The sequence below is a fragment of the Emys orbicularis genome, chromosome 10, assembly GCF_028017835.1.
Source record: "Emys orbicularis isolate rEmyOrb1 chromosome 10, rEmyOrb1.hap1, whole genome shotgun sequence".
Lineage (NCBI taxonomy): Eukaryota > Metazoa > Chordata > Testudines > Emydidae > Emys > Emys orbicularis.
This window is the reverse complement of record NC_088692.1, coordinates 12,090,508-12,112,527: the sequence shown is the minus strand read 5'-3', so window position 1 is coordinate 12,112,527 and position 22,020 is coordinate 12,090,508. Positions and strand designations below refer to the sequence as shown.

The 22,020-nt window shown below is 45.8% G+C and overlaps 1 protein-coding gene across 1 annotated transcript in view; it reads right to left on the bottom strand.

The window, feature by feature from the left end:
* Window positions 1-2,078: 2,078 nt before the first annotated feature.
* MAD1L1 (mitotic arrest deficient 1 like 1) overlaps window positions 2,079-22,020 on the bottom strand; it is a 560,284-nt gene continuing 540,342 nt past the window's right edge. Inside the window, exon 19 of the mRNA XM_065412141.1 lies at window positions 2,079-2,237. Coding sequence (XP_065268213.1) covers window positions 2,079-2,237 — 159 coding nt within the window. The remainder of the gene's footprint in view (window positions 2,238-22,020) is intronic.

Sequence of the window (22,020 nt, the reverse complement as noted above, 5' to 3'; positions counted from 1 at the left end):
GGGTTTATTGTAAACTTATTAATTACTTCATTTCTCCTGCGAGGAGCCAGGAGAAAGATTTCCAGAAGCAGCCAGGCTCCGCTATTATGTTGGCCGAGAAGTCGAGTGCGGCTGATGTCATGATTCATTTTCTCCATGACTGATGAAGGCGACTCTCGGTTCCACGGTGCGCATACGAAGCAGACAGCATTCCCCTGGCACAGAATGCCAGGCAATCCATCTCCAACCAGGACTTCGCCGAGCAGCAGAGAAAATGGCAAACTTTTGCTATTGGTTTTCACTCAAATGGCTATGCTAACTGCCTGTAACCACTGTGCGAATGGGAGAGCTGTGATCCCTTCATAGCAGTTGTTCCTTCCACCACTTATGATAAGCTGGATCTGGAGCAACTGTTTTCTTCTTCTTGTGCTTGTAGCGCCAACTTTGTTTGCTATAGTTACTCCAGCGGGGAAAGATTGGGGCTAGAGTTGCTGCGAGTGTCCTGAGAACTAACTTTCCTATATGATTCCTGCTGAGAACGGACGAGGAACTGCCTTCCCACAGGGTTATGGAATAGAGTATAATGGGATGGCAAGGGGAAGCCACTGAATTGGCAGGAATCTCTGTTGTATAATGGCTTAGACTAGTATCGTTTCTGGCACTGATGAGATGTGCCTGGAGAACCAAAGAGCTGCGTAATACGCCCTCCCTTCCTGTGGTAAAATCAACCCAAGCATCACTGATTGACCATCCGTTATCAAAACGGATACCATTGACGCCACAGAAGGTGCAAACGCTCGATAAAAGAAGCATACACCTAGATGGGGAAGTGACACTTTATTCTGAAAAACAAACTAACCAACCCCCTCCATCATAGTACAACATTTCAGAGCTGTCAGAAAGATCCCTCCGCAGAGTCAGGAGAGAGAGGTGGTAGTGGTGGTGAGGGTTACACCCAGTAATACAAGAAGGTGACAACCCTGGCTATGGACACTGGGCTACAAAACAACAATACAGTGAATACACCACGAAGAGGCCATCCACTCCCTGCTCCTTTCCCTGTGTTCCTGAGATAAGCCAAGCAACCGCCCGAGAGTCTTGCGCAAGGAAGGAAAAGCACTCAAGTGACGTCTAAGCAATGGACATACAGCACAAGAGGGAGAAAGAGAGACGGGTATACACAGGTGCTGAGTTCTGGCAAACCAGGATCTGGAGTTATGAAGGACTAGATCTCGCTAAGTTTTATGTCTTGAAAGATTGTCAACTCTCATTGATCAGCGAGCTATCTATGAGAGCAGGGTGTATCCGAAGGCCCCACTATCCATCCATGACTCCAGTCCTCCACAAATGTCAGAAGCCAACCCTTAGTCCTCATTAGTTGGTGGCAGCTTGAGCTGTCATCTCCCCTAGAGCCCGTGGTCTCTGTTTTAAAGAGCTTTCAGTTGGGAGAGGTTGAGACCCAATTCAACAGGATCGTCCTGCAAGAAGCTGGGACTTGAGCAGCTGTGAGCTCCCCAAAGCCAGCATTCTCACGCTCTTCCCGACAGCGACTCCTGTTGAGACTGGCCACATAAGAGGCTGGCAATTTAATAAAAAGGTCTCAATGTTCATAAATAGGGGGGTGGGGAGTTGGCAAAAGGAAACTCTGACCTGGAGTTATACATGCTCTCCCCTGGAAATATTACTGTGGAAATCTGCATGTGTATGGTGGGCTGAGAGCTGTCAGAGAGATTGTTTAGTAAAATCAACATAAAAAAAGAGAGGCCTTTGGGTTGGACCAACATTGTCAAGGAGTAACTGGACTTTGGGCCAAAGGAATGTGACTCCAGCTCCGGAGGAAGCAGGAAATGCCTTCTTCATTCAGACTCCTTGGTTGCCTCTGCAAACAGCCATGAAGCATTTGGGGAGAAAAGGAGAGAGGGGACTTCAAAAGAAATTGGAAGCAACCTAATGCAGCAGAAGAAACAAAAAGAACTTGGCATGGCTAGCTCATGGATCCCCTTTCCACTGCACTAGGCTGGTCAGTGGTGAAACAATGATAGTCACACGTCCATTCACAATCCACGTCCAGAAAGTGCAAGGCTGGGATTCAGTGAGGGCTAAGCACAGGTCTGACGGCTGAAGAGTTCGAGGGTTACAGCGCTGAGGAATGCTGGTATGCTGTCCTGGTGCAGCAGGTGCAGGTCAATGAGCTCACGGATTGTGAGAGAGAATTCAGTTTCCAGAAGTTGCATCTTCCCACCAGAAGAGCTGGAGGCCTGAGGGGAGAAGGAAGAGGTGGAGGGAGGGGAAAAGGAAAAGAAATTGTTAATACAGTAGGGTTTTATTTCATGCCAAATGCTGACGAATTCTAGCACTCTCGCTATGGAGTCTCCTTCAGCGTGCATCTTATTCTAATCAAAGTAACGTTATCTACTGCAGAGCAGGTGTTCAACACATGATTTAATTGGACCATTATTAAGTTCTGCATTTCCAAAATCTCTGAACAATACCCCCCATGTGAGCCTCAAATGAATAATGAATTATAAGGCAGTAGGGAGAATGTTTAAAATATCTTGAAAACAAACTTTAAAGGGTCTGAACAATTAACATATGCAGTCACAGCAGAAAATACAGAACCAGGGATGCTTTAGAAGAGAAATCTTTGAATAGCCTGGTCTTGGGAGGCAGGAAATATTCAAAGAGCTCTTTCTCCAGTAAGAATCAAAGCCCTTAAGCCCCTCCTCTCTTGGAGGATAAGGAGACATGTTTTCAATGAACATTCCCTTTAAATGAGCCAATGATCTACCTTTAACTAGCCCCCTTAGTTCGGGTATGTCTACACTGCGATAACAGACTGAGAGCATGGCTGTAGCTGGCCTGGGTCAGCTGGCTTGGGCTGTGGAGCTATAAAATTGCAGTGTCTACATTCAGACTTGGGCTTGAGCCCGTGCTCTGAGACCCTCCCCCGGCCAACTAGTGGGGTCTCAGAGCCAGGGCTCCAGCCTGAGCCCGAACGTTTACGCTGCAATTTTATAGCCCTGCAACCAGGGCCGGCTCCAGGCACCAGCCGAGCAAGCTGGTGCTTGGGGCGGCAGCTTGTAGGAGGCGGCATTCCGCCCAATCCTAGGGCGGCACGGCCGCATTTTTTTTTTTTGGGTGGTGTTCCGCTCTGGCCGCCCTGTAGGGGGCGGCGCCGTGGAGGACGGGAGCGCCCTGCAGCAAGCCCGGCAGGGCAGCCCGCGTCCTTCTCTCTTAGCCGACCGGAGCAGCGCAGAGCCCTCCCGGCAGGCGGCGGGGCCGCGTGGCAGCACCCCGCTGAAGCTCTGGCCGCCCCCCTTCTCTCTCCCTACCCCCGCTAGCCGGGGCACATCTGCAGTGCAGGGAGTCTCCCTGCACCCTGGCTCCGGCCGCGCTGGAGGTTTTTTTTTTTTTTTGCTTTGCCATTCTGGCCGCCCCGGTTTTGCTTGGGGCGGCCAAAAAGCCAGAGCCGGGCCTGCCTGCAACCCAAGCGCCTGGGCTCTGAGACTCGGTGCTGTGAGTTATTTATCACAGTATAGACAGCCCTGCTTCACATACCCAGGTGCTTTGCTGATGGGAGAAATTATTCCAGACACACACACATAAAAGGGTGGAATCCCAATACACGGGGAAAATCTCCTCTCGTCATAACACAGGTTATAAAAAGGATAAAGAAGCAAAATGCAAGAGGAGCCAAAGGATGTTTTGAGAGCCCCTCATGCCACAGGCGGCACAAAATCTGCTTGTTTATTAATAAACCAGCAAAACTATCACAACGGAAATTCAACTTTTTCTCCCCAGACATTTCCCTTTCGGGAATGATCACTGCTCCGCATCTACCCCCTTAACGAAGCAAAGCAAGAGGCAACACAAGCACGGCCTAACAGTCCAACCTGCTTCAGTAACAGGACGTTCCCTATCCACAGTCCATGCAGCAGAAGGGAAACCCTGAAGCAGCTCAGGTGGAACCGCCCTCTCTCAAAAGGGATATCGATGACCTGAGCTGTGGGTGTTTGTGCGCGCAGGCAGCATGTATCTTCGCCTGCTAGAAGGGCAGCAATAATGTCAGGGAAGCACCAAAGGCCCCGGGGATCTGTTTGTTTCCAATTTCATGTCTTCAGGAGTCAGGATTAATTTCATTATGAACTTCTCATGTAAATGTCACTTCTGATTGTGAAGCGTGCAAGGCACAGAGGAAGCCCCTGTCACATCAATGCCGGGGAGGGGATTTAAACAAGATTTTATAGTGGAAAAGTAAATTAAGAGTTTGTTTAAAGCTCTTCCACTTCAGTTCAGCTTAATGTTCATTTCTCTTTATGAACTACTCCAGATGGTGAAGTTTAGAGCCGTAATCCTTTGTTTAGTGGAGCCACCCGCCTTGCTTTCTGAGCATCCATTGTGAAACTGGGCCAGACAGGGACAAATTGAAGAGACTGACTGGGAAAGATGAAAAACTGGCAAATGACAGGGAGAAAGGGAACTAGGTCAGTGAGGGATATGCATTTGCAATCTATGCACAAGCCCAGGCACAGTGTGGAGCTCTCACACAGCCTTGAATTAGACCATAGGCCAGATGCTATCAATCAGAGATGTGCCGAGGCGGCCAGATTTTGGTTTTGCAAATCCAAGCCCATGGGTGTTGGATCTGGTTCTATGTGACCTGAAACACTAAAGTTTAGGCTGGTGAGAGGAAGGTCCAAATATTATGGAGGCACCAGTTTTGTCTTTATAGTCAAGGCTGAGTTGAATTTTGCAAAATTGCCAGACAAAAACACTGTTATGATAGCGTTGAGGCTGAGAGTACGTCAGTAATTTAGGGTAAAATACATTACAGGAATGTAATTATCAAATCAAGCATTAAAAAGCCAGGAGATTCAGAGTTAAAACCAAACTTTAAAAAAAAAAAAGGCCAAATATGGTCAGGTAAGGAAATGCATAGTTAGGGGACCTAAAGAACCTTAAATCTGCTCAGTAGTGATGGCAGATGGGAGGAAAAAAATGTCTAATGTGTCTTTAAAAATCAGCTCAATCTAATCTGGGACCAAAACCACGAAAATGTCTTATTCACAGTCGTATGGTTAGCATGTTGTTACTTTTAGAGACGTGTAAGAAAAAGCAGCATGACTTAAAGTTGGACTGAATATGTGGGTCCACTGAAAGGGCCGAGTCAAAGATGATACCTAAGTTATGGGCCTAGTTTTTTCACTTTTGGTTAATGGGCAAATCAAGGTGGCTTGTTTAGGGTTTGCAAAACCAAAGCCAGGGCGGTTCAGATCCAGGTTCTATTTTATCCAACCCACCAACATTTTGGGGAACAGACATTTCAGTTTTGGCCTGTTTCCATTATCACTCCATTCTGCGTTCAGAAATATAAAGGATCTTTCTCAGGAAAGCAATTTAAATGGGGCAAAACACCCTCTACTATGTACTGGTATGTGCATGACCCAGGCTAGGAGTTCCAAGAACCCCACTATGCTTTGTACTTCTAGGGTGCATTGCCCTATTGAGTGATTACAAAATCAGAAGCAGCTTTTTGGCCATGTTGTATGAACGGGACAAGTGGGATCCGTCTACTATGCGGCGACATGAACTTCCAGCAGTCGCTTTTCAACCTCCTCAGAGAAAGGAGTCTTTAGTACAATTGCTTTTCCATAAGCGACAAGATTAGCTGTTCCCAGTCAGAAGAAAACATCATAAATCTTCCTTTTAACCCTGGAAATTGGTAAATTATTCAAGGCTTTATAGTTTTTTATATATTTTTTTAAGGCAGAGACTTGCATTACAGATAAAGCCTTGTGTCAGCACTCAGTCCTTTAAGAGAACCAGGTACCTTGGAACTTGTGTGCCCTTTCCATTTGTTCCACTCTATTTATCTGTCTGTGCAGGAGATGAAGGCTTGAGTGGGATCTAAAGCTAATCATGGAAAGTGAATGCCCGAGAGAGGTGAGCAGCCCAGCGAGGGAGCTGCTGGCTCCCTTTCAGTCACAGGATAAACTTTCTATTTGTCTCGCACTCTGCTCACTCCATCTGCAGCCAAACACTTCAGTCAATATCTGTGTTTCAAACTGCAGATTTATTTTGGCATTCGGAAAGGCACAGAAAGTGGAGAAGGGTAGGTAGGAGCAGAGTAGCCTCTCCCACCCCACTCCTCTCATGAATGCCAGGATGATCAGTCTTGCTGCAGGCCTGGAAAAAGAGCAATGCCTGTATGCATTCAATCGCTGCACTTACAGCGAGGCTAAGAGTCTCTCTGTAACCGTGAGCATCACAGGAAAGCAAACATTAGCTCCTCTCACCTCCAGCAGGGATCACCCTCACGCATCACAATAATGATCTAAAGCAGACTATGCTCACAACACCTAGGGACACTAGATGCTGCAAAAAGTAAAGTGTCTCCTTGTTAGGACGTCACCCCTGGCAGTTGCCAGGACCATGCTGGTGTTTGTAAGTGATGCAGCGACATGTGAAGAACAAAGGAGGACCGCTTGTTGTTGTCACTTCAGCAGGACATATACATGGGTTCAGACTGTGCCAGTGTTGGTATAGGTATGGTCGAGATTACACTTTCTGTCTCAGCCTTTGTTACTTATAAACTTTCCCAAAAAGTGATCTTCTGGGCTAAAATTTCTCTCTCCAGCCTGGTGATGATGATGTTAAAGGTCTGATAACATTTTGTTTGGCTGTTTACAAGACACTCAAATGGTTCGGACGGATGTGTGGGACAGAGACAGCAATTCACACTCCCCCTGTCCCCAGGAACACTTTTGCAACTAGAAAATTAAAATAATGTACAAAAATCTATAGAGTGAAACTTGGTGTGAACTGTCATCGGTTCTTAGTAGACCAACCAGCTGGCGGCAAGAGGTCACACAACACATGGGTCAGACAAAGTGACAGAATGCTGGCCAACACATGGGAAAGGGAGCCAAGCATTGTTTGGGCAAACACCACAAGCACATTCAAAAGCTTGAGACCATAAACAAATCCGACCCCATAGTGTGTTGGGCAGTGTCCTCTGCCTCAGTTTCCCACCTTGCAGTGGGAAAGTCTGACAAATGAATGACCCTTAAACACATCACTGCCCTCTGCCTAAGCTGCACCCCTGGAATGCTGTGAAGAGAAGGAGGGAGGGGAGAGGGAAGCTGGGCTACAGAGGCCCCAGAAGAAGAAGGTTGGCTGGCGGGAGAAGCAGCAGGGAAGAACAAGGGTGGGGGAAAGGGAGAAGAGGAGACAATCCCATCATGATGTTTGATACAATTCAGGATTTCACCACAAAGTGGGGCAATCACCTCCTTTTCATATGAAAATCCACTGCTCTATCCATGGGTGATGTACATAATAGATGCACGATGTAGGAGGAACACACTTCTGAGCATTCAGACGCGTGTATGCAGCGTGTGCTACCGGGTCCTCGCAGTGTGACGGTTTTCATACAAAGGGTTAAGGCCTAAGAGGATGTGCTGCTTGAACTGGATTGGCAGAGTGACTCTCTACCCCCTTGACACAGTGAGGAACTTTATTATTGTGCAGGTTTCAGAGTAGCAGCCGTGTTAGTCTGTATCCGCAAAAATAACAGGAGTACTTGTGGCACCTTAGAGACTAACAAATTTATTAGAGCATAAGCTATTATTGTGCAGATGAAACTCTGCAATACTCCAAAGTGAATGGGGCGCCTTTATTTTCAAGGCTACGTTTTATTAGGTGCTTTAATGAACAAGTAACCTGTTGCCCCAGTGACATTTACTCAGGGAAGCTACTGGGGCTGCTCCATCTCATCTGCTAAGATGTCTGCATTGCTCTTCTCGCTCTATGGGATCACCTGCTGTGTGATCTCCTAACGCACCAAGACTCTGAATACATTGCAGGGAACAATCCTGTATGTGGCAGGGGGCAGGACTCTGAAGCCTAATACCCATGGCTCTCCATACCGTTCTCTTCAGCCCAGGACACGTTCCCTCTTGTGCTATGGACTCATCCACCAAGACACCTGCACTGCTCTCCTCACCCCCTAGTACCTTACTCATCTGCTGATACCTCCTTGCTCCAAAGGCGTTTTTATTCACTGTATGAACTTTGACCCTTCGGCTCCTGCAACACACTCCTCACAAGATGGAACCTCCTACTCAGGGGCGGCTCCAGGCACCAGCGAAGCAAGCGCTGCAAGCGGGGGGCGGCGTGCCAGTCGCCGTGAGGGCGGCAATCAGACAGCCTTCGGCGGCATGCCTGCGGGAGGTCCGCCGGTCCCGCGGGTTTGGCGGCAGGTAAGCCGAAGGCGCGGGACCAGCAGATCACCTGCAGAAACGCCGCCGAAGGCCGCCTGACTGCCACGCTTGGGGTGGCAAAAAACAGAGCCGCCCCTGCTCCTGCTGCACTACCTTTCATACGTCTAGGCCCCAGCTCTGCTGTGTCTAAGCCGAGGAGCCCCACACGACCTAGCCTCCTTTAATCAGGGCTCTGTGGCACTCTTTTCACTTTATAAAACTCCTCTGGCACCGACCTGGGTATCTCTTAGGAACTCTGCAACGTTCTTACCCCACCTAATACCGCATCACTCAGCAGTGTTATCATAGCCCACTGCACAACCTGCATGCCAGCTCCCTAGCTGGACACGACACCTGCTCTCTTGTCAGCCATAAAAAAACCCTAATTCAAGTTCTTTAGTTTGCATGACTTACTTTTAATAGCTTCCTCAGCCAGTCTACTGCAGGGTTTCTCTTTTTCTGCCTACCCCAGATCACATGTTCTCTCCATCCATTAGTATGGTTAAATCTTGTCACAGTCCAACAAACCAATTTTAAAACCATTTTTTAAAGCAGTCGGCTCTGACCTTTAAACAAGAAAATATTTTTTTTTCCTGCCTCTTGCTTTAGATTCTGAGATTTTTCTAAATGTCAAAGGCCTAGTGTCCACGCGCAGCTGTCAGAGAGAGAGGCAGTACAGCCTCAGAGAGGGCCCTAAGCCTGTTCTCGGGCTTCCAATGCCCAGCAAAGAGTACACATTGAAAACAAAGCTCATGTATAAGAGTCTGTGTGCGCGCACACATACTCCCAAAGGAACACACACAAATAAAAGTATTTGCAAAGTCTGACTGCTCAGCTAAAAATACCACAATCAATTCCTCCTTCAAAGCTAGGGCTGATGTTGTAAATTCAGGCCAGGGCAGGGTGGGATATAGAGATAGGATTTAATGGCCACATTTTTCTCCCTGGAGTTGGTGCACTACAGCCTTCTCTTTAGTGTCTGCACCATGAGATTACTCTGTAGAGAGGGTAATTCTTGCTAAGTATCTTTTTCCCTTTAAACAGGCCTCTAGAAGATCTCTTCAAAGCTTAAAGGATGGAGACACACAGAGGTGGGGGGGCGTTGACAGGGAGACTGACTAGTGAAGTTATACAATTCAATCAGGAGGGTTCTGAGGATCCGTATAATTGCTCAGACTTGGCTCTCTTGGGTGGCGATATCATTATCAAAATCCCCCAATTGAATTATGCTTCACTAATCAATCTCTCATAAGCATTACACCCTGCTCAAATATCAGGTCCCCAGGTAGCTAGCAAATCACTGTAATTAGAGGCTGTTCATTTAAAATGATAGAAATATTAAAAAAAACAAAAAACAAATTTGCCCACAAGATGTGGTTGTGCCTGGAAATATTTATGAGTTTATTGAACTCCCAGTCTATTGCTTCTGTTCGTTTATTTTTGTAGTAACCAGCAGGTTTTGTTAGCCTGTGACATCATGCTAGCATGCCCTACGGGACGCTTAACGACCGAGCATTAATAAGGCTGTGTGGTTGTCCATCAATCAGGGAACACTGCCTTTCACAAAAATGACCTCTCCTTGTCTTCAGCTAAATTCCCTTTCCCCATAATATTCTCTTTGTAACCTAAAAGAGGGAGAACTGGTTCTTTATAATAATTGCTTCTTGCCAAAGACCTCTGATCCCCATGTTGCAAGCCTGAAATATAAAGTGGATTTATGAGGCAGAGGGGGACGGACGTCTCTATAAAGTGCCTTCCAGGGAACGTAATGAAAAAGCTGCTCTTAACTGCTGAGCGAAGAGGACCAAGTGCCTGGCAATCCCAGGATGAAAATTGAATACTGGGGTAGGGTGAGGGAGGAACAACCCCATGCACATGTCAAGATTTATGACAAACACTTCCTGTCTCTTGCTTATTATTCAATATTGAGATGAACCACAACTCCTGTCTCTTCAGTACAGGCATCTAGCTGACACACTTCCATCTTTAATCTGGAACATGACCCAGGTTTTATATACACAAGTGATAAAACTGACTGAGCACCGGCTATTACACTAACTCAGTGTCAAAGGAAACAAGTAAGTGGAGCGCTGCACATGGGCAAGTTCCTTCACACAACCACGCGCTTTGACTTATCTGCACAGGCCCCAGGAGATGGCAAAAAGGGACATTTAAACACGAATACCAACATTTGTCAAACTGTATCCACTTCTCTCCTGGGGAGTAAACCAGTGGATGTTAGTCCTGGGGAGAGAAAAAGTGTGTGATGGATGACTTTTCTTCTGTCATGAGGTCTCCCACAAATTGCTGCTGTTTAGATAGTAAAAAGTGACACCCTAAAAATGAGAGGAAAGGTCTCAGGCTTTAAGTACTTTGATAAGTACTACTGATTTCTTGCATTCGTTTATTCAGATAGCACCTTTGATCCTGAAGGATGTACTTACAAACTATTATTTTCACAACCTCACCCCACCACTGAGGCAGCCACCTCTGGGGTGGAATTTGGCAACTATTTAATGGCACATAGAAACACTACACAACAGTTTAGGATAGGAAGAGACAAATACCATATTCTAATGAGATAAAAATACACCCAGGGGACATCCCCTAAACAAAATCCTCTTGGTAGCCTACAGGTATGCCTACACTGCAATAAAAAACCTGCGGCACGGAGTCTCAGAGACTGTGTCAGCTGACCTGTGCTCACGCTGCGGGGCTAAAAATTGCAATGTAGATGTTTGGGCTTGGGCTGGAGCTCAGGCTCTGTAGAACGTCTACACTGTAATTTTATAGCCTCGTAGCCCGAGCCCCATGACCCTAACTCAGATGACCAGGGCCAGCCGTGGCCATGCTGCAGGTCTTTTATTGCAGTGGAGACGTACCCAGCAAGGCTAAGCATAAGATTCTATGTTATAACTTCCTACCAGACCTCTGGCTAGTAGAAATAGCTGACGTTTGGACCTACCTCTGAGGTATTAAAAAATGTCTTCCATCAAAAAAGAAAATGAGTGCTTAAGAGAATAAGGTTTGGAATCCACAGATTTTTTTCAAATACCAACCAATAAAAATCCCAAACGTGGGACTTATGTCTTTGAACCAAATTCCTCCTTGTCCTTTGGTAAAGAGTTCGATACCTTTAAAAAAATCAATGCTGCTACAGTATCTTAGTTCTAGAAGCAAGGAAGAGGTACTAACCTCTCAGCCATTGGTACTACACCTACAGAGAAATGGACATACATGTCCTAACATGAATGGTGTCAAAGAAAAGCTTCTGAATATCTGGACTGCTAGGATGTCCACGCTGCAACTTCCTGACCACCTGTGCAGTGACCATATCGGAACGGTCAGACTGCGGAGTGAATAGCTAACAAGCTATGAAGGCGGAGTGAATGGTTAACAAGCATTAACAGCCTCTACCACATGTGCTCTGTAAAGTGGAATGCCAACCCACTGTAGGACAGACAAATTAGACACAGAAAAATCTCTTGTTACTTCCTCTAAAATGACTCTGCACTTTTACACTGCAATGCTAGGGGCTATTGTTTAGCTAAATTTACATTTCTCCTCTCCATGTAAATAAAGGAAAATAGCAGCCGTGGACTCTCCTACTGAGATCTCCCGTCCAAAGGTATTCTGGAGACTAGTGATAAGATTCTCCATCCTTTCTGATAAAATCAGAGCATGAGGTTCTGGACTAAGACAGAAATGTGGCTGCAATTCCAGCCAGCCAGCACCTGGCTCCCCAAAAGGCACACTATGAGAAGACCAAAAACCAGCATGGACCCCGTACTGCAGACAACTTGAGGGAGGTGATAGGGCCTGGAACAGAACTGAGAGTCCCCAGTTTAGAAGAGGAACTAGCTACAGTAACAGACAGATTCATTTTTCAAGTTCTTCTCTTCCTCACTGGGAGAATTGGAAGGAAAAAGGGAAAGAGGATACCTTCTTCCAGGAACAACGAGGTTAACAACTGAGAAAGAAGAAGGTGGACTAGGATGATCTGTATAGGCTCTGATTAATAGGTCTCTGTGCTTGCTGCTTCCTGTAACAGGGAGCCATTTAATTCTGTTCTGAACTGTAGTTCTGAATGCTAAAACAAGTGAGAGAACATGTAGAACAAAGCTTGCAAAATATTGTGTGAGCGCAAGAGACGGAAGTGGTATTAAGGTGAATTTATATGGAAACATTTCATAAACTACCTTGCTGCTGGTGCAATGAACTGCTGAGCTTCAAGAGAAAGTATACGACTCTCACCAATGAGAAAGACGTTGCCTGCATCTTCACTACTCACTGAGTGCTAACACTGATTCCACAGACACTCACCACTCTTCAGCTCAGTCTCTCTGCATTGTGTTCCTGCCAGGGGCCTCTAGTTTCCTTATTTTCCCTTCTCCAAATTATAACAAATAGGCAGAAAAATAGACACAAGCCTGTGGCTGCAGTGACAAATGTGACTCAGGGAGCAAGGGGGTCGTGCAGACTTCAGGATTCACTAGTTACCAGCTGAAAAACAAATTCCTCTCGTTTCAGGAGATGGGCTTTTCTCTTTGCCAGAGACAGTGGGTGACTGCACATCAGGGGAGAGAGGGGCTAGGAATGGTTAAATGAGCAGATTATATGAGATGCCTGTGAGGCATGTCTCACTGGAGCGACTGTTACTTTACTATCCAGCAGACACCAGTGTGTGATTAATACGTTTATCTTTCTCATCTCCTTGGTAGCCTTATGGATGTGTTGTCATGAGCAGGGAAGGGGAAAGGATAGAGAACTGAACCAAAAGATGTTGTGACCATCACTGTCCTAGGGAACCCATTGTGATTAACTTAACTACAATCAGATATTAGACCTTAGGAGTTTGACCATGGGATTGGGTGGTGTATAAAAAGTATGCCTGCTCCTATCCATCCAAGCAGTGTAGGGTTTGTGCAGGGCGAAGTAACATATGGGCCAGACGGCAGATTACATCAGTAATTTGCATCAAGTTTATTCATTACCCTCTTCTAGTTCTTATTTAGTTGTAATCTGGCTCCCTGGGCAAAATTTGGGTTTAAACCCAAAATCAAGAAAAGCAATGGTACGCCCGTAGTCCCTTGTATGCAATCACTGCAGAGCAGCACATTCTGTACTACCCAGAGTAAAATCACTGTTCAAAGAGGAGAAAGAAAAATATAGCCACACGAAGATATAAAAAAGCCTCAGAGTCTGACCCTCTCTGAGGCTCCGGGCATGAAATATCAGACTTCAACCTGTCACCAGTTGTCCTTGCATAGAATTGAATCTTGGTGCTTTATGACTCCTATATAATCGCTGTCTACCATTGCTAAGTTTTCATTTTGGCATCAGAGTAACCTCAGTTACTCTTGAAACTTCTGTGGCTCAGTGTTGTCAACTCTCATCATTTTATTGTGAATTTAGAAATTCTGATTTTTTTTTAACCTGTTTCATGAAAACAACTAAGAGCCACCAACTCACAACTTATTCGAAACGTCCACCTTATTCAAAACGTCCACCCTCTCCAGTCAAGATGGCTGCCATTTCACTACACTCTATCTGCATGAGGCAGTGAGACTATCACTAATAAAGAAGACTGCCACCTCCCCCTTTTCAATGAGACCAAAGACATGCCCAGAGGCAAAATGGCTGCCAATCCATGGTTGGAGGGGCTAGACAGGACACCCCAATAGGACACAGAGAATGTGAGAGCAGTGGTGACACTACAAAAGGATGCATGGGGAGACTGAGGAGGGAGCAGGAGAATGGGGGGGAGCAGGAGACTAAAGGGATGATGTCGTGTGAGGAGCCAGAGGGAAACCAACGTGGTGCAGAGGAGACTGAGGGAGTGAAGAAGATAGTGGCAGGGAGAGGAAGAGGGATAGAATAACAGCTCCTCCACCCGCGGGTAGCAGAGGGGAAGGGGAGAGGGACTCTGAGCAGCCAATGAGGACTCAGTTTTGCATATGTATTTGAGGCTGGATTTTGACCCTGAAAAGCTCACACACACTTTGGGGGCAGGTGGCTTGCTCCTAAAATGTCACAAACCAGAACGTAAATAACCCCCCTCCCCAACACACACACACACACACACACACACTCAGTACTTTTAATCCAATCTCATGGTTTTTGAACACATGGGGTTGGTGTTAGTAGTGACTCTACTCATGACATGATTCACCAAGACTGGCAAATCCAAGCACAGTAGAAACTGGGGACTGGGACACTAAGCAGATCAATTAACTTGCCACCCAAAATACAGTACAGTAACTCCTCACTTAAAGTCATCCCGGTTAACGTTGTTTCATTGTTATGCTGCTGATAAATTAGAGATCATGCTTGTTTAAAGTTGCGCAATGCTCCCTTCTAACATTGTTTGGCAGCCGCCTGCTTTGTCTACCGCTTGCAGGAAGAGCAGCTCATTGCAGCTAGCTGGTGGGGGCTTGGAACCAGGGTGGACCGGCAGCCCCCATATCAGCTCCCCGCTCCCCTAAGTTCTCTGTGTGGCAGCCGCCCAGCAGGCTATCAATTGCCAGGCAGTTCAGCTGTCCCCCCGCCCACTGCCATGTGCTGCCCCTGCCCTCTGCCTTGGAGCTGCTCCCGGGAGCCTCCTGCTTGCTGTGCAGAGGGAGGTAAGGGGGAGGGGGCTGTCAGGGTGTGTCCCCCCCCGCTCCTGCCCCCCGCTTACCCCATCTCTATAGAGCAGCAGGGGGGGGGGAGGGGTAGATGACAGGGCTCAGGACGGAGGGAGCCGGCAGCAGCTGCTGTCTCAACTTGCTGATCTACTTAAAAAGGCAATGTACTTAGAGTGGGGTCAGTGTCCTTAAAGAGGCAATGTGCATCTCTCTCTCTCACACACACACACACACACGATGTGTGTCTCTGTTTCTGTGTGCCATGCTGTCTCTCCTCCCTCCATTTATGCTGCCTTATACAGTGTGAGGCTACTGTTCAGGAGCACCGCCAGCTTTTTTGCCGCCCTAGGCAGCGGAAGGTCCCACCCCCGAAATGCCGCCCCCGACAGAGGTGGCGGAAGGTCCCGCCCCCGAAATGCCACCCCCGACAGAGGTGGCAGAAGGTCCCGCCCCCGAAATACCGCCAACGACCAGGGCAGCCGAAGATCCAGCCGCCGCGGTCGCCGCCCCCCAAATATTAGCGCCCTAGGCGACCGCCTAATGGGTTGCGCCGGCCCTGCTACTGTTAACAACAATGTGTTAACCCTTGAGTGCTCAGCCAAGTGCTAGTTCATCATTTAGCAGTAAGGCATTCCCTGGGAAATATCCCACCCTCTTTCACCCTCTGACTTCACCACCTCAACCAAGCTTCACAGTCATCATTGCTGTGTACAGTATTAAATTGTTTGTTTAAAACTTATACTGTGTGTATATAGTCTTTTGTCTGGTGAATTTTTTTTTTCCTGGAACCTACCCCCCGCCCTCCCATTTACATTAATTCTTATGGTGAAATTGGATTCGCTTAACATCGTTTCTCATTTTTCAGGAACATAACTACAACGTTAAGCGAGGAGTTACTGTATGTTTTCTCAAAGTCAGACCTGAAATGAATGGGCTTGTACTGGGAAGCCTAGAGTTAAACTGTGAGGAAGTGGGAATTTTCTGCAATATTTTTATGACTCCTATATGTTCCTCAGTTTCCCCCTGTACTTTGCATTGCTACCTAGTGCAGGAAAAAGGTTTAAGTCTGCTCTTGGAGGCAGTGCATGCAGTACATGAGGTGTGTCACCTTGCTGTCTGGGCCACAACAAATGGGTCACTAAGGAACTGGCTGAAACCAACCCAGATCAACAGAGGGTCCAGATGGACAACAGAAGCCCCAACAAATGAACAATCAACACTCAACAGCAGTAAGCTCCAACAGGTGGGGTTGTGAACTCAGCATAGCCTTGCCTGGAGACAAAGGACTGGGAGGTGACCAGCAAGGGATAAAGACTGGGCTTCTAAAAGAAACTGGTTTCTCTCATCTGGAACGGACTAAGGGTTCAGAGACAGCCAGAGCCTGAAATGAAATCCATTACAGCTTGGCTGGTGGATTGCTTTGGCTTGGCCAGATGGACTGTTATTTTGACCTTCACTTCTCTGTGCTAAGGACTTCGGAGGCTGTTCCAGTTGACTAATAAACCTACTGTTTTGAATAGACTGTCTGGTGTCACTGCAAATACATGCTGAGATGCATCGGTCCTTGAAGAGTGTACAAGCCTATAACCAGCAGTTATCTCACTTGGACTCGCTGGGAAGAACTCACTGCATAAAGCTGAAGGGGTTCCTCCAAGAGACTGTTTAATAGCTGGGGTGTAGCACAGATTCTGTGAATCTGTAATACAAAGAGAGGGAATTCCCTTATCACCCAGTAGGCAGTGGCTCCTCCAGCATACACCTAAGATCAGTTACGTATGGAAGGAAGCCCATGGCTGACTGAAGAGCAGTTGAATTCCCATCTCACCCGCCCAACAAGAGTTGAAGTTAAATCTCTGAAGGAATAGCAGGAGAAGCCCAACACTGAACGCAAATGGAAAGTAAATTTCATTTCATCCCTTGGAAAGATGCCCACACAGGTTAGGGCCGAGGTAGATTTACTGAAGTTCCCTTAAAGGGTATGCCTACTCTTCGAGCTAGTGTGTTAAAAATAGAGCATAGGCACAGCAGTGTGAGGAGCTAACTGCCCATCCCAGGCCATAGGCACGTACTCGGGGCAGCTAGCCCCTCTCGCTGCTCGTGTTGCCATGGCTATACTGTATTGTTTGCACACAAGCTTGATCAAAACTAGCATGGGCATGTCGCCTTGAACTGGAAATCATACCCCAGCTTGAAGTGTAGACATACCCAAAGAGGCTCCTTGTACTGTCCTTGGTCCCTAACCAATGAAGGACTTGGGAGGACAGCACTGCCGGTTCTCAGGCATTCATGTGATTACAGCAGACTCCGAAGAATCTGCCTGTGCTCTTCACCCTCTTTGGTAGGAAGCCTTTCTGGCTGACATACATTTCATTAACTCTCCCTCAATGCTGGTGTTTCTCCACAGACAGTCTGCCACCCTCCACTCAGCTCCTGTAGCTGGAGGTGCAGTGAGGAGAAGATTTATGCAGACATCATCTCGGCAATTATGAAAACAGAAGAAAAGACACCCAGATATCATACAAATTGATGCCTTTTGCCAGCGGGCCTGTATGCACGATTCAGTAACAGCTGTCATGCTACAGCCTCTGTCATCTGAGCGCCGATACTACCTCGGTGTTCTTAAACACACTTTAAGGTAGCTCTGTTCCCTTCCCTGGTGTGACTTTATTCTCTGTTCCAGATGCCACAGCAAAGCAAGCAGCAGCATGGACACAAAGGGGAGACAGCGTGATTGGTGGCTGTTTTCATACCAGCATTAAAATTTAATGTTCAGTTCTTTAAGCAACATGCAACTAATTAGCAATGACCTCGAGGCAGCCAAGCCGCTCAAACAGCAATCTCTCCAGCCCTCGGAGCTCTTTAAAATCTGCCCTTTCCCTGTGCCAAGTCTTTCAGCAATCTTCCCGAAAACCCACTAGCAATCTACAAATCTACATATATACATTCTATTGCCTCTTGGAGGACGGAGTGGCATATGCTGTAAAGGTGGCAAGGTCATTTGAGGAGAACTTGAGCTTTCAGAGCACATCACCCCCTTTGCATAGTGTTAAATGAAAAAAGGGATATATTTTGCATGTTTATCTGTCAAATCGGCTTCTACGATGACTTCTGCAGACCAGGAGCCCATTATTCCCCATCCATCTGGTTTTCATCTCTCCATGCTTGGGTTTATTTTTGTAACTAGAGTTAACCTTTCTAAAATTAACTGTAGACCCAGATCTTCTTTTGGCAGCAAATCAGCTATAGACAGGAGGAAAATATAACATTTTCCAAACATTTTAAATCCACAGACTAAAGGCCTCGTATATTGCCTTGCTCGTTATGTGGAATATTAATGTACTAATTGAATTTAAGGACAGTACTATGGTATCTATGTACATATGTGATCCCCATCACCATGGTATTGAAGCTTGAGTATAAAAAAGGTGACACTAATAAAAGAAAAATAACAGGAGTACTTGTGGCACCTTAGAGACTAACAAATTTATTAGAGCATAAGCTTTCGTGGGCTACAACCCACTTCTCTTTACCCCCACCCCCTTTCTGATCTGGATGTGAACTTTATGGCTAAGACTAATTCCCATTCAAAACTATTAATGTACACATACACAGAGGGCAGTCTGTGGTTTTGACCCAGAGAAGCAAAGCAGAGTGTTTGGTAGGGCTCGCTCTGCAAAAGCCATCATCTTGCATTTGTCCCCCGCCCATGGGAGATTGTGTTTGCAACTGCAGTAGCATGCAGTATTTGAGCATTGGGCCTCTAACCCAAAATGGAGCTTTTAAACTTGGAAAGTGCCAGCATGGATTTGTTCTGTCTGAAGAATGAATCCAAAATGTTACCCGCCAGAAGCATCATGACAATTCATGTTTCCCCCACACTTTTAAAGGGACAGCACTGCACTGACTCGAGCATTTTACAGTTATACAGCATATCTGTTCCCAAAGGAGTACAAACTGCACTCTACAAACTGTGCGTTCAGCAGCATTCACATGCAGCCACTACTGATGTGAGAGATGGTAACTAACTAGCACACAGCACAGTGCACAACAGTGGGGGATGAGAAATTTTGGCCAACCCCATTAGGACCAATCCTCACTGTTACAAAATCCTGCATTGGCAGAGGGGGATCTTGACCTAAAAGGCCTCTTCTATCTCTAATTTCTTTGATGCTATGCGAGTTACCTGGATAGCATCCTTTCTCTCTGTACTAAGTCTACCTGCCTTGGATGGCCTAACGCTATCAAATGGTTGAGCTTAAAAATAGTTTTCCATTTTTCACTAGTTGCCACACCACTGGCCAGTCTCGTCATTGGCTAACAGAGGTCACATAACCCTATTACAAACAAATTTCCTGTGATTTTTTTTTTCCAGACCAAAAAGTAAGACCTACAGTGGGGCAGCAGTTTTACTTTACAACCACCAGCTCCAGCACTAAAGGATTGAAACACCATGTAAAAATCAAAGCTAACAAAAATGCCTTTGCATGCCCCAAAAGGCACCAGGAAGTGTTCCTGTTGCTATATATCTAACAATGATCTTTATGCCTATTCTCTCTCTCTCTCTCTCTCTCTCACACACACACACACACACACACACACAAGCAAAGAGAATAACAAGGCAGTGTGACCCAAATGCTGTTATAAGTTTAGTCATCTCAAATTCATAGTGTTTTTTCTGTAAATATACATCAGAAACGGAGCTAACGTGCTGATAGTCTATAAAAGGTCACAGGGTCACCTAACCCGAGCTTAGCAAACAGCTGGTTAGTCAGTTTTTGGTGCACAAAATCAGTTAAGAGAGGGTAGTGTTTTAGATCACATGATCCCATCCTGACCAACTGGATCGTATTTTACAATTCAAGTTGGGAGTGCTTGTATGTGTATGAATAGATGCCTTCTCTCTCTCTCAATCTTTTGTGCACGCCAAGTGAAAGACAAACACACATGAGAAAACAAAAGTAAGGGCTATCTCTGAGACTTGTAAACAAAGATGTTAAGAGGAAGTAATTTTAAAACAGAAATTGTACTACAGATAAAAGTGAAGTTGTTTTAAGCCCAATGTTTCGCTTGCTTGCTTTTAACATCATTTCTGAAAGCCTTAGAGGCAACCAAAACACTTTAGTGGTTGTTTCTTTGTTTTTATGTTCTCTGGAGAGCACCAATAACTTCTTTTGCTACTTTTTGTATATCCAAAATTGCAACAATAAACTAACACACAACAGCAAGTGTAACTATGATAGCAGTAATTTGCACTTCTACACTTGTAAGCTGAAGAGCTCAAACTCTTCATAACTGTTAGTTAATTATCCCCAAACACTTCTGTGTGGTAGGTAAGCATTAGTCCTATTCTACAGACAGGGAAACAGAGGCGAAGAGAGATGGAATGACCTGCCATAGCTCACACAGCAAGTCAGTGGTAGAAACATGGAAACAACTCAAAACTCCTGACTCCCAGTTGCCTGAATTACCCTCTAGCCCAGAGTTTTTCTAAACTATCGGGTGGTAGGGTTGGAGGGGATTGTGAAAAATGTATAATATGTAAATTTTTGCAAACAATAATGTTTAATAGATTTTACATAACTACACAATATAAGCCATGTCATGGGGCGGCCCTTTGAAGTTAGCATCCTGTTGTAATCTCAGATCTCAGTAGTGGTTCTATGGAGAGTGCAACAAATGGGGGACAAAATGACGTATCCCTTTAAAGGTCACCATATTGTTTTAACCAGAGATCCTAGCTATTGGTTCAGTATAGATTAGCAACCAGCCTGTTCATCCAGAAGCTGTTGTCTTGTCACCACTGACTGTTCCACTGCTAGACAAGCTGATAGACAGATTTTAGGTGTCTAGGGCAGTGGTTCCCAAACTTGTTCCGCCGCTTGTGCAGGGAAAGCCCCTGGCGGGCTGGGCCGGTTTGTTTACCTGCCGCGTCCGCAGGTTCGGCCGATCGCGGCTCCCCCTGGCCGCAGTTCGCTGCTCCAGGCCAATGGAAGCTTGCTTTTCAAAGCTTCATCAGTAGTTATTTCTGGTAAAGTTAAGGTTAAAAAAATTCTCCTGCTCATGGCTAGAATTAGAGGTCTTCGGGGAGCCGGTGGCAAAATATTTTGCAGTCTGGACAACAGGCTGGCAGTAAATCCCAATTATCATTTTTGGTTACAGTACTGCCTCCTAGTCCCAGCTGAGACTGGATCCCCATGGAGCTAGGCAGGGCACAAACACACAAGAAGAGACAATCCCTGCCCTGAAGCACTTACAGCCTACATGACAAAGGGTGAAAGGCAGCACAGAGAGGTGACGTGACCTGCTTAAGGTCACACATCAGGTCACACTGCCTCCAAGAGTTTGGAAGAGCCTTTTCTTCCAGATAGAAGCACAAGGGACCAAAATTATTGTTGTGCTTTCAACCACAACTGTATGTTTCTGACTTGATTACTCAACCTTAATGCTTCCTTAATGCTATTTCTTGGATGGAATACTACATACATGCTGATGTACAAGAGCTTAGATCTGATGTGACCTTTATCTTCAAGAGTGAGGACACTAATACATCACAAGGGCTAGCCAGAAGGCAGCTGCAATCATTAAGGTGTCGTCTCAATTTAAGTATCTTATGAATTATTTGTAAGCTATTTTCTCACTTATTTAGTTATAATCCTCCCACACACTCACCAACCAACAAAAATAATTTAACAGAGAATTCATGTTTCGGAAGTCGATTTCTCTATTTTGCTTTTGTGCAGCAGCTGCTGTTGCCATGCTGTCGTTGCTATGTTTTCCCTTTTAAAAAAAAATCTATTCCTGAACCTGATTGGTCAAGTTCAGTATATAGGGGGGGAAAAAATCCCGAGGAAAAAAATCAGTACAGTTATAATACAAGGCTGAAACAGAACAGCTGAAAGAGTTAATCAAATAGTGGATATAATTTATTTAGATTATCAAAAGGCTTTCGATAAAGTCCCTCACAAAAGCCTATTATGGAAACTTAGTAACTGCACAGTGAGAAGTACAGTCCTGCCTTAAATTAAAAGTTGGTAAAAAGATGAGGAAAAAAAGATTAAAAATAGATGGCCAATTCTCAGCATGGAAATAAATCCATAGCGGGGTGCCTCACAGAACAGTGCTCTAAGTTTGTGAGTTAAAGTTTTGCTCTCTAA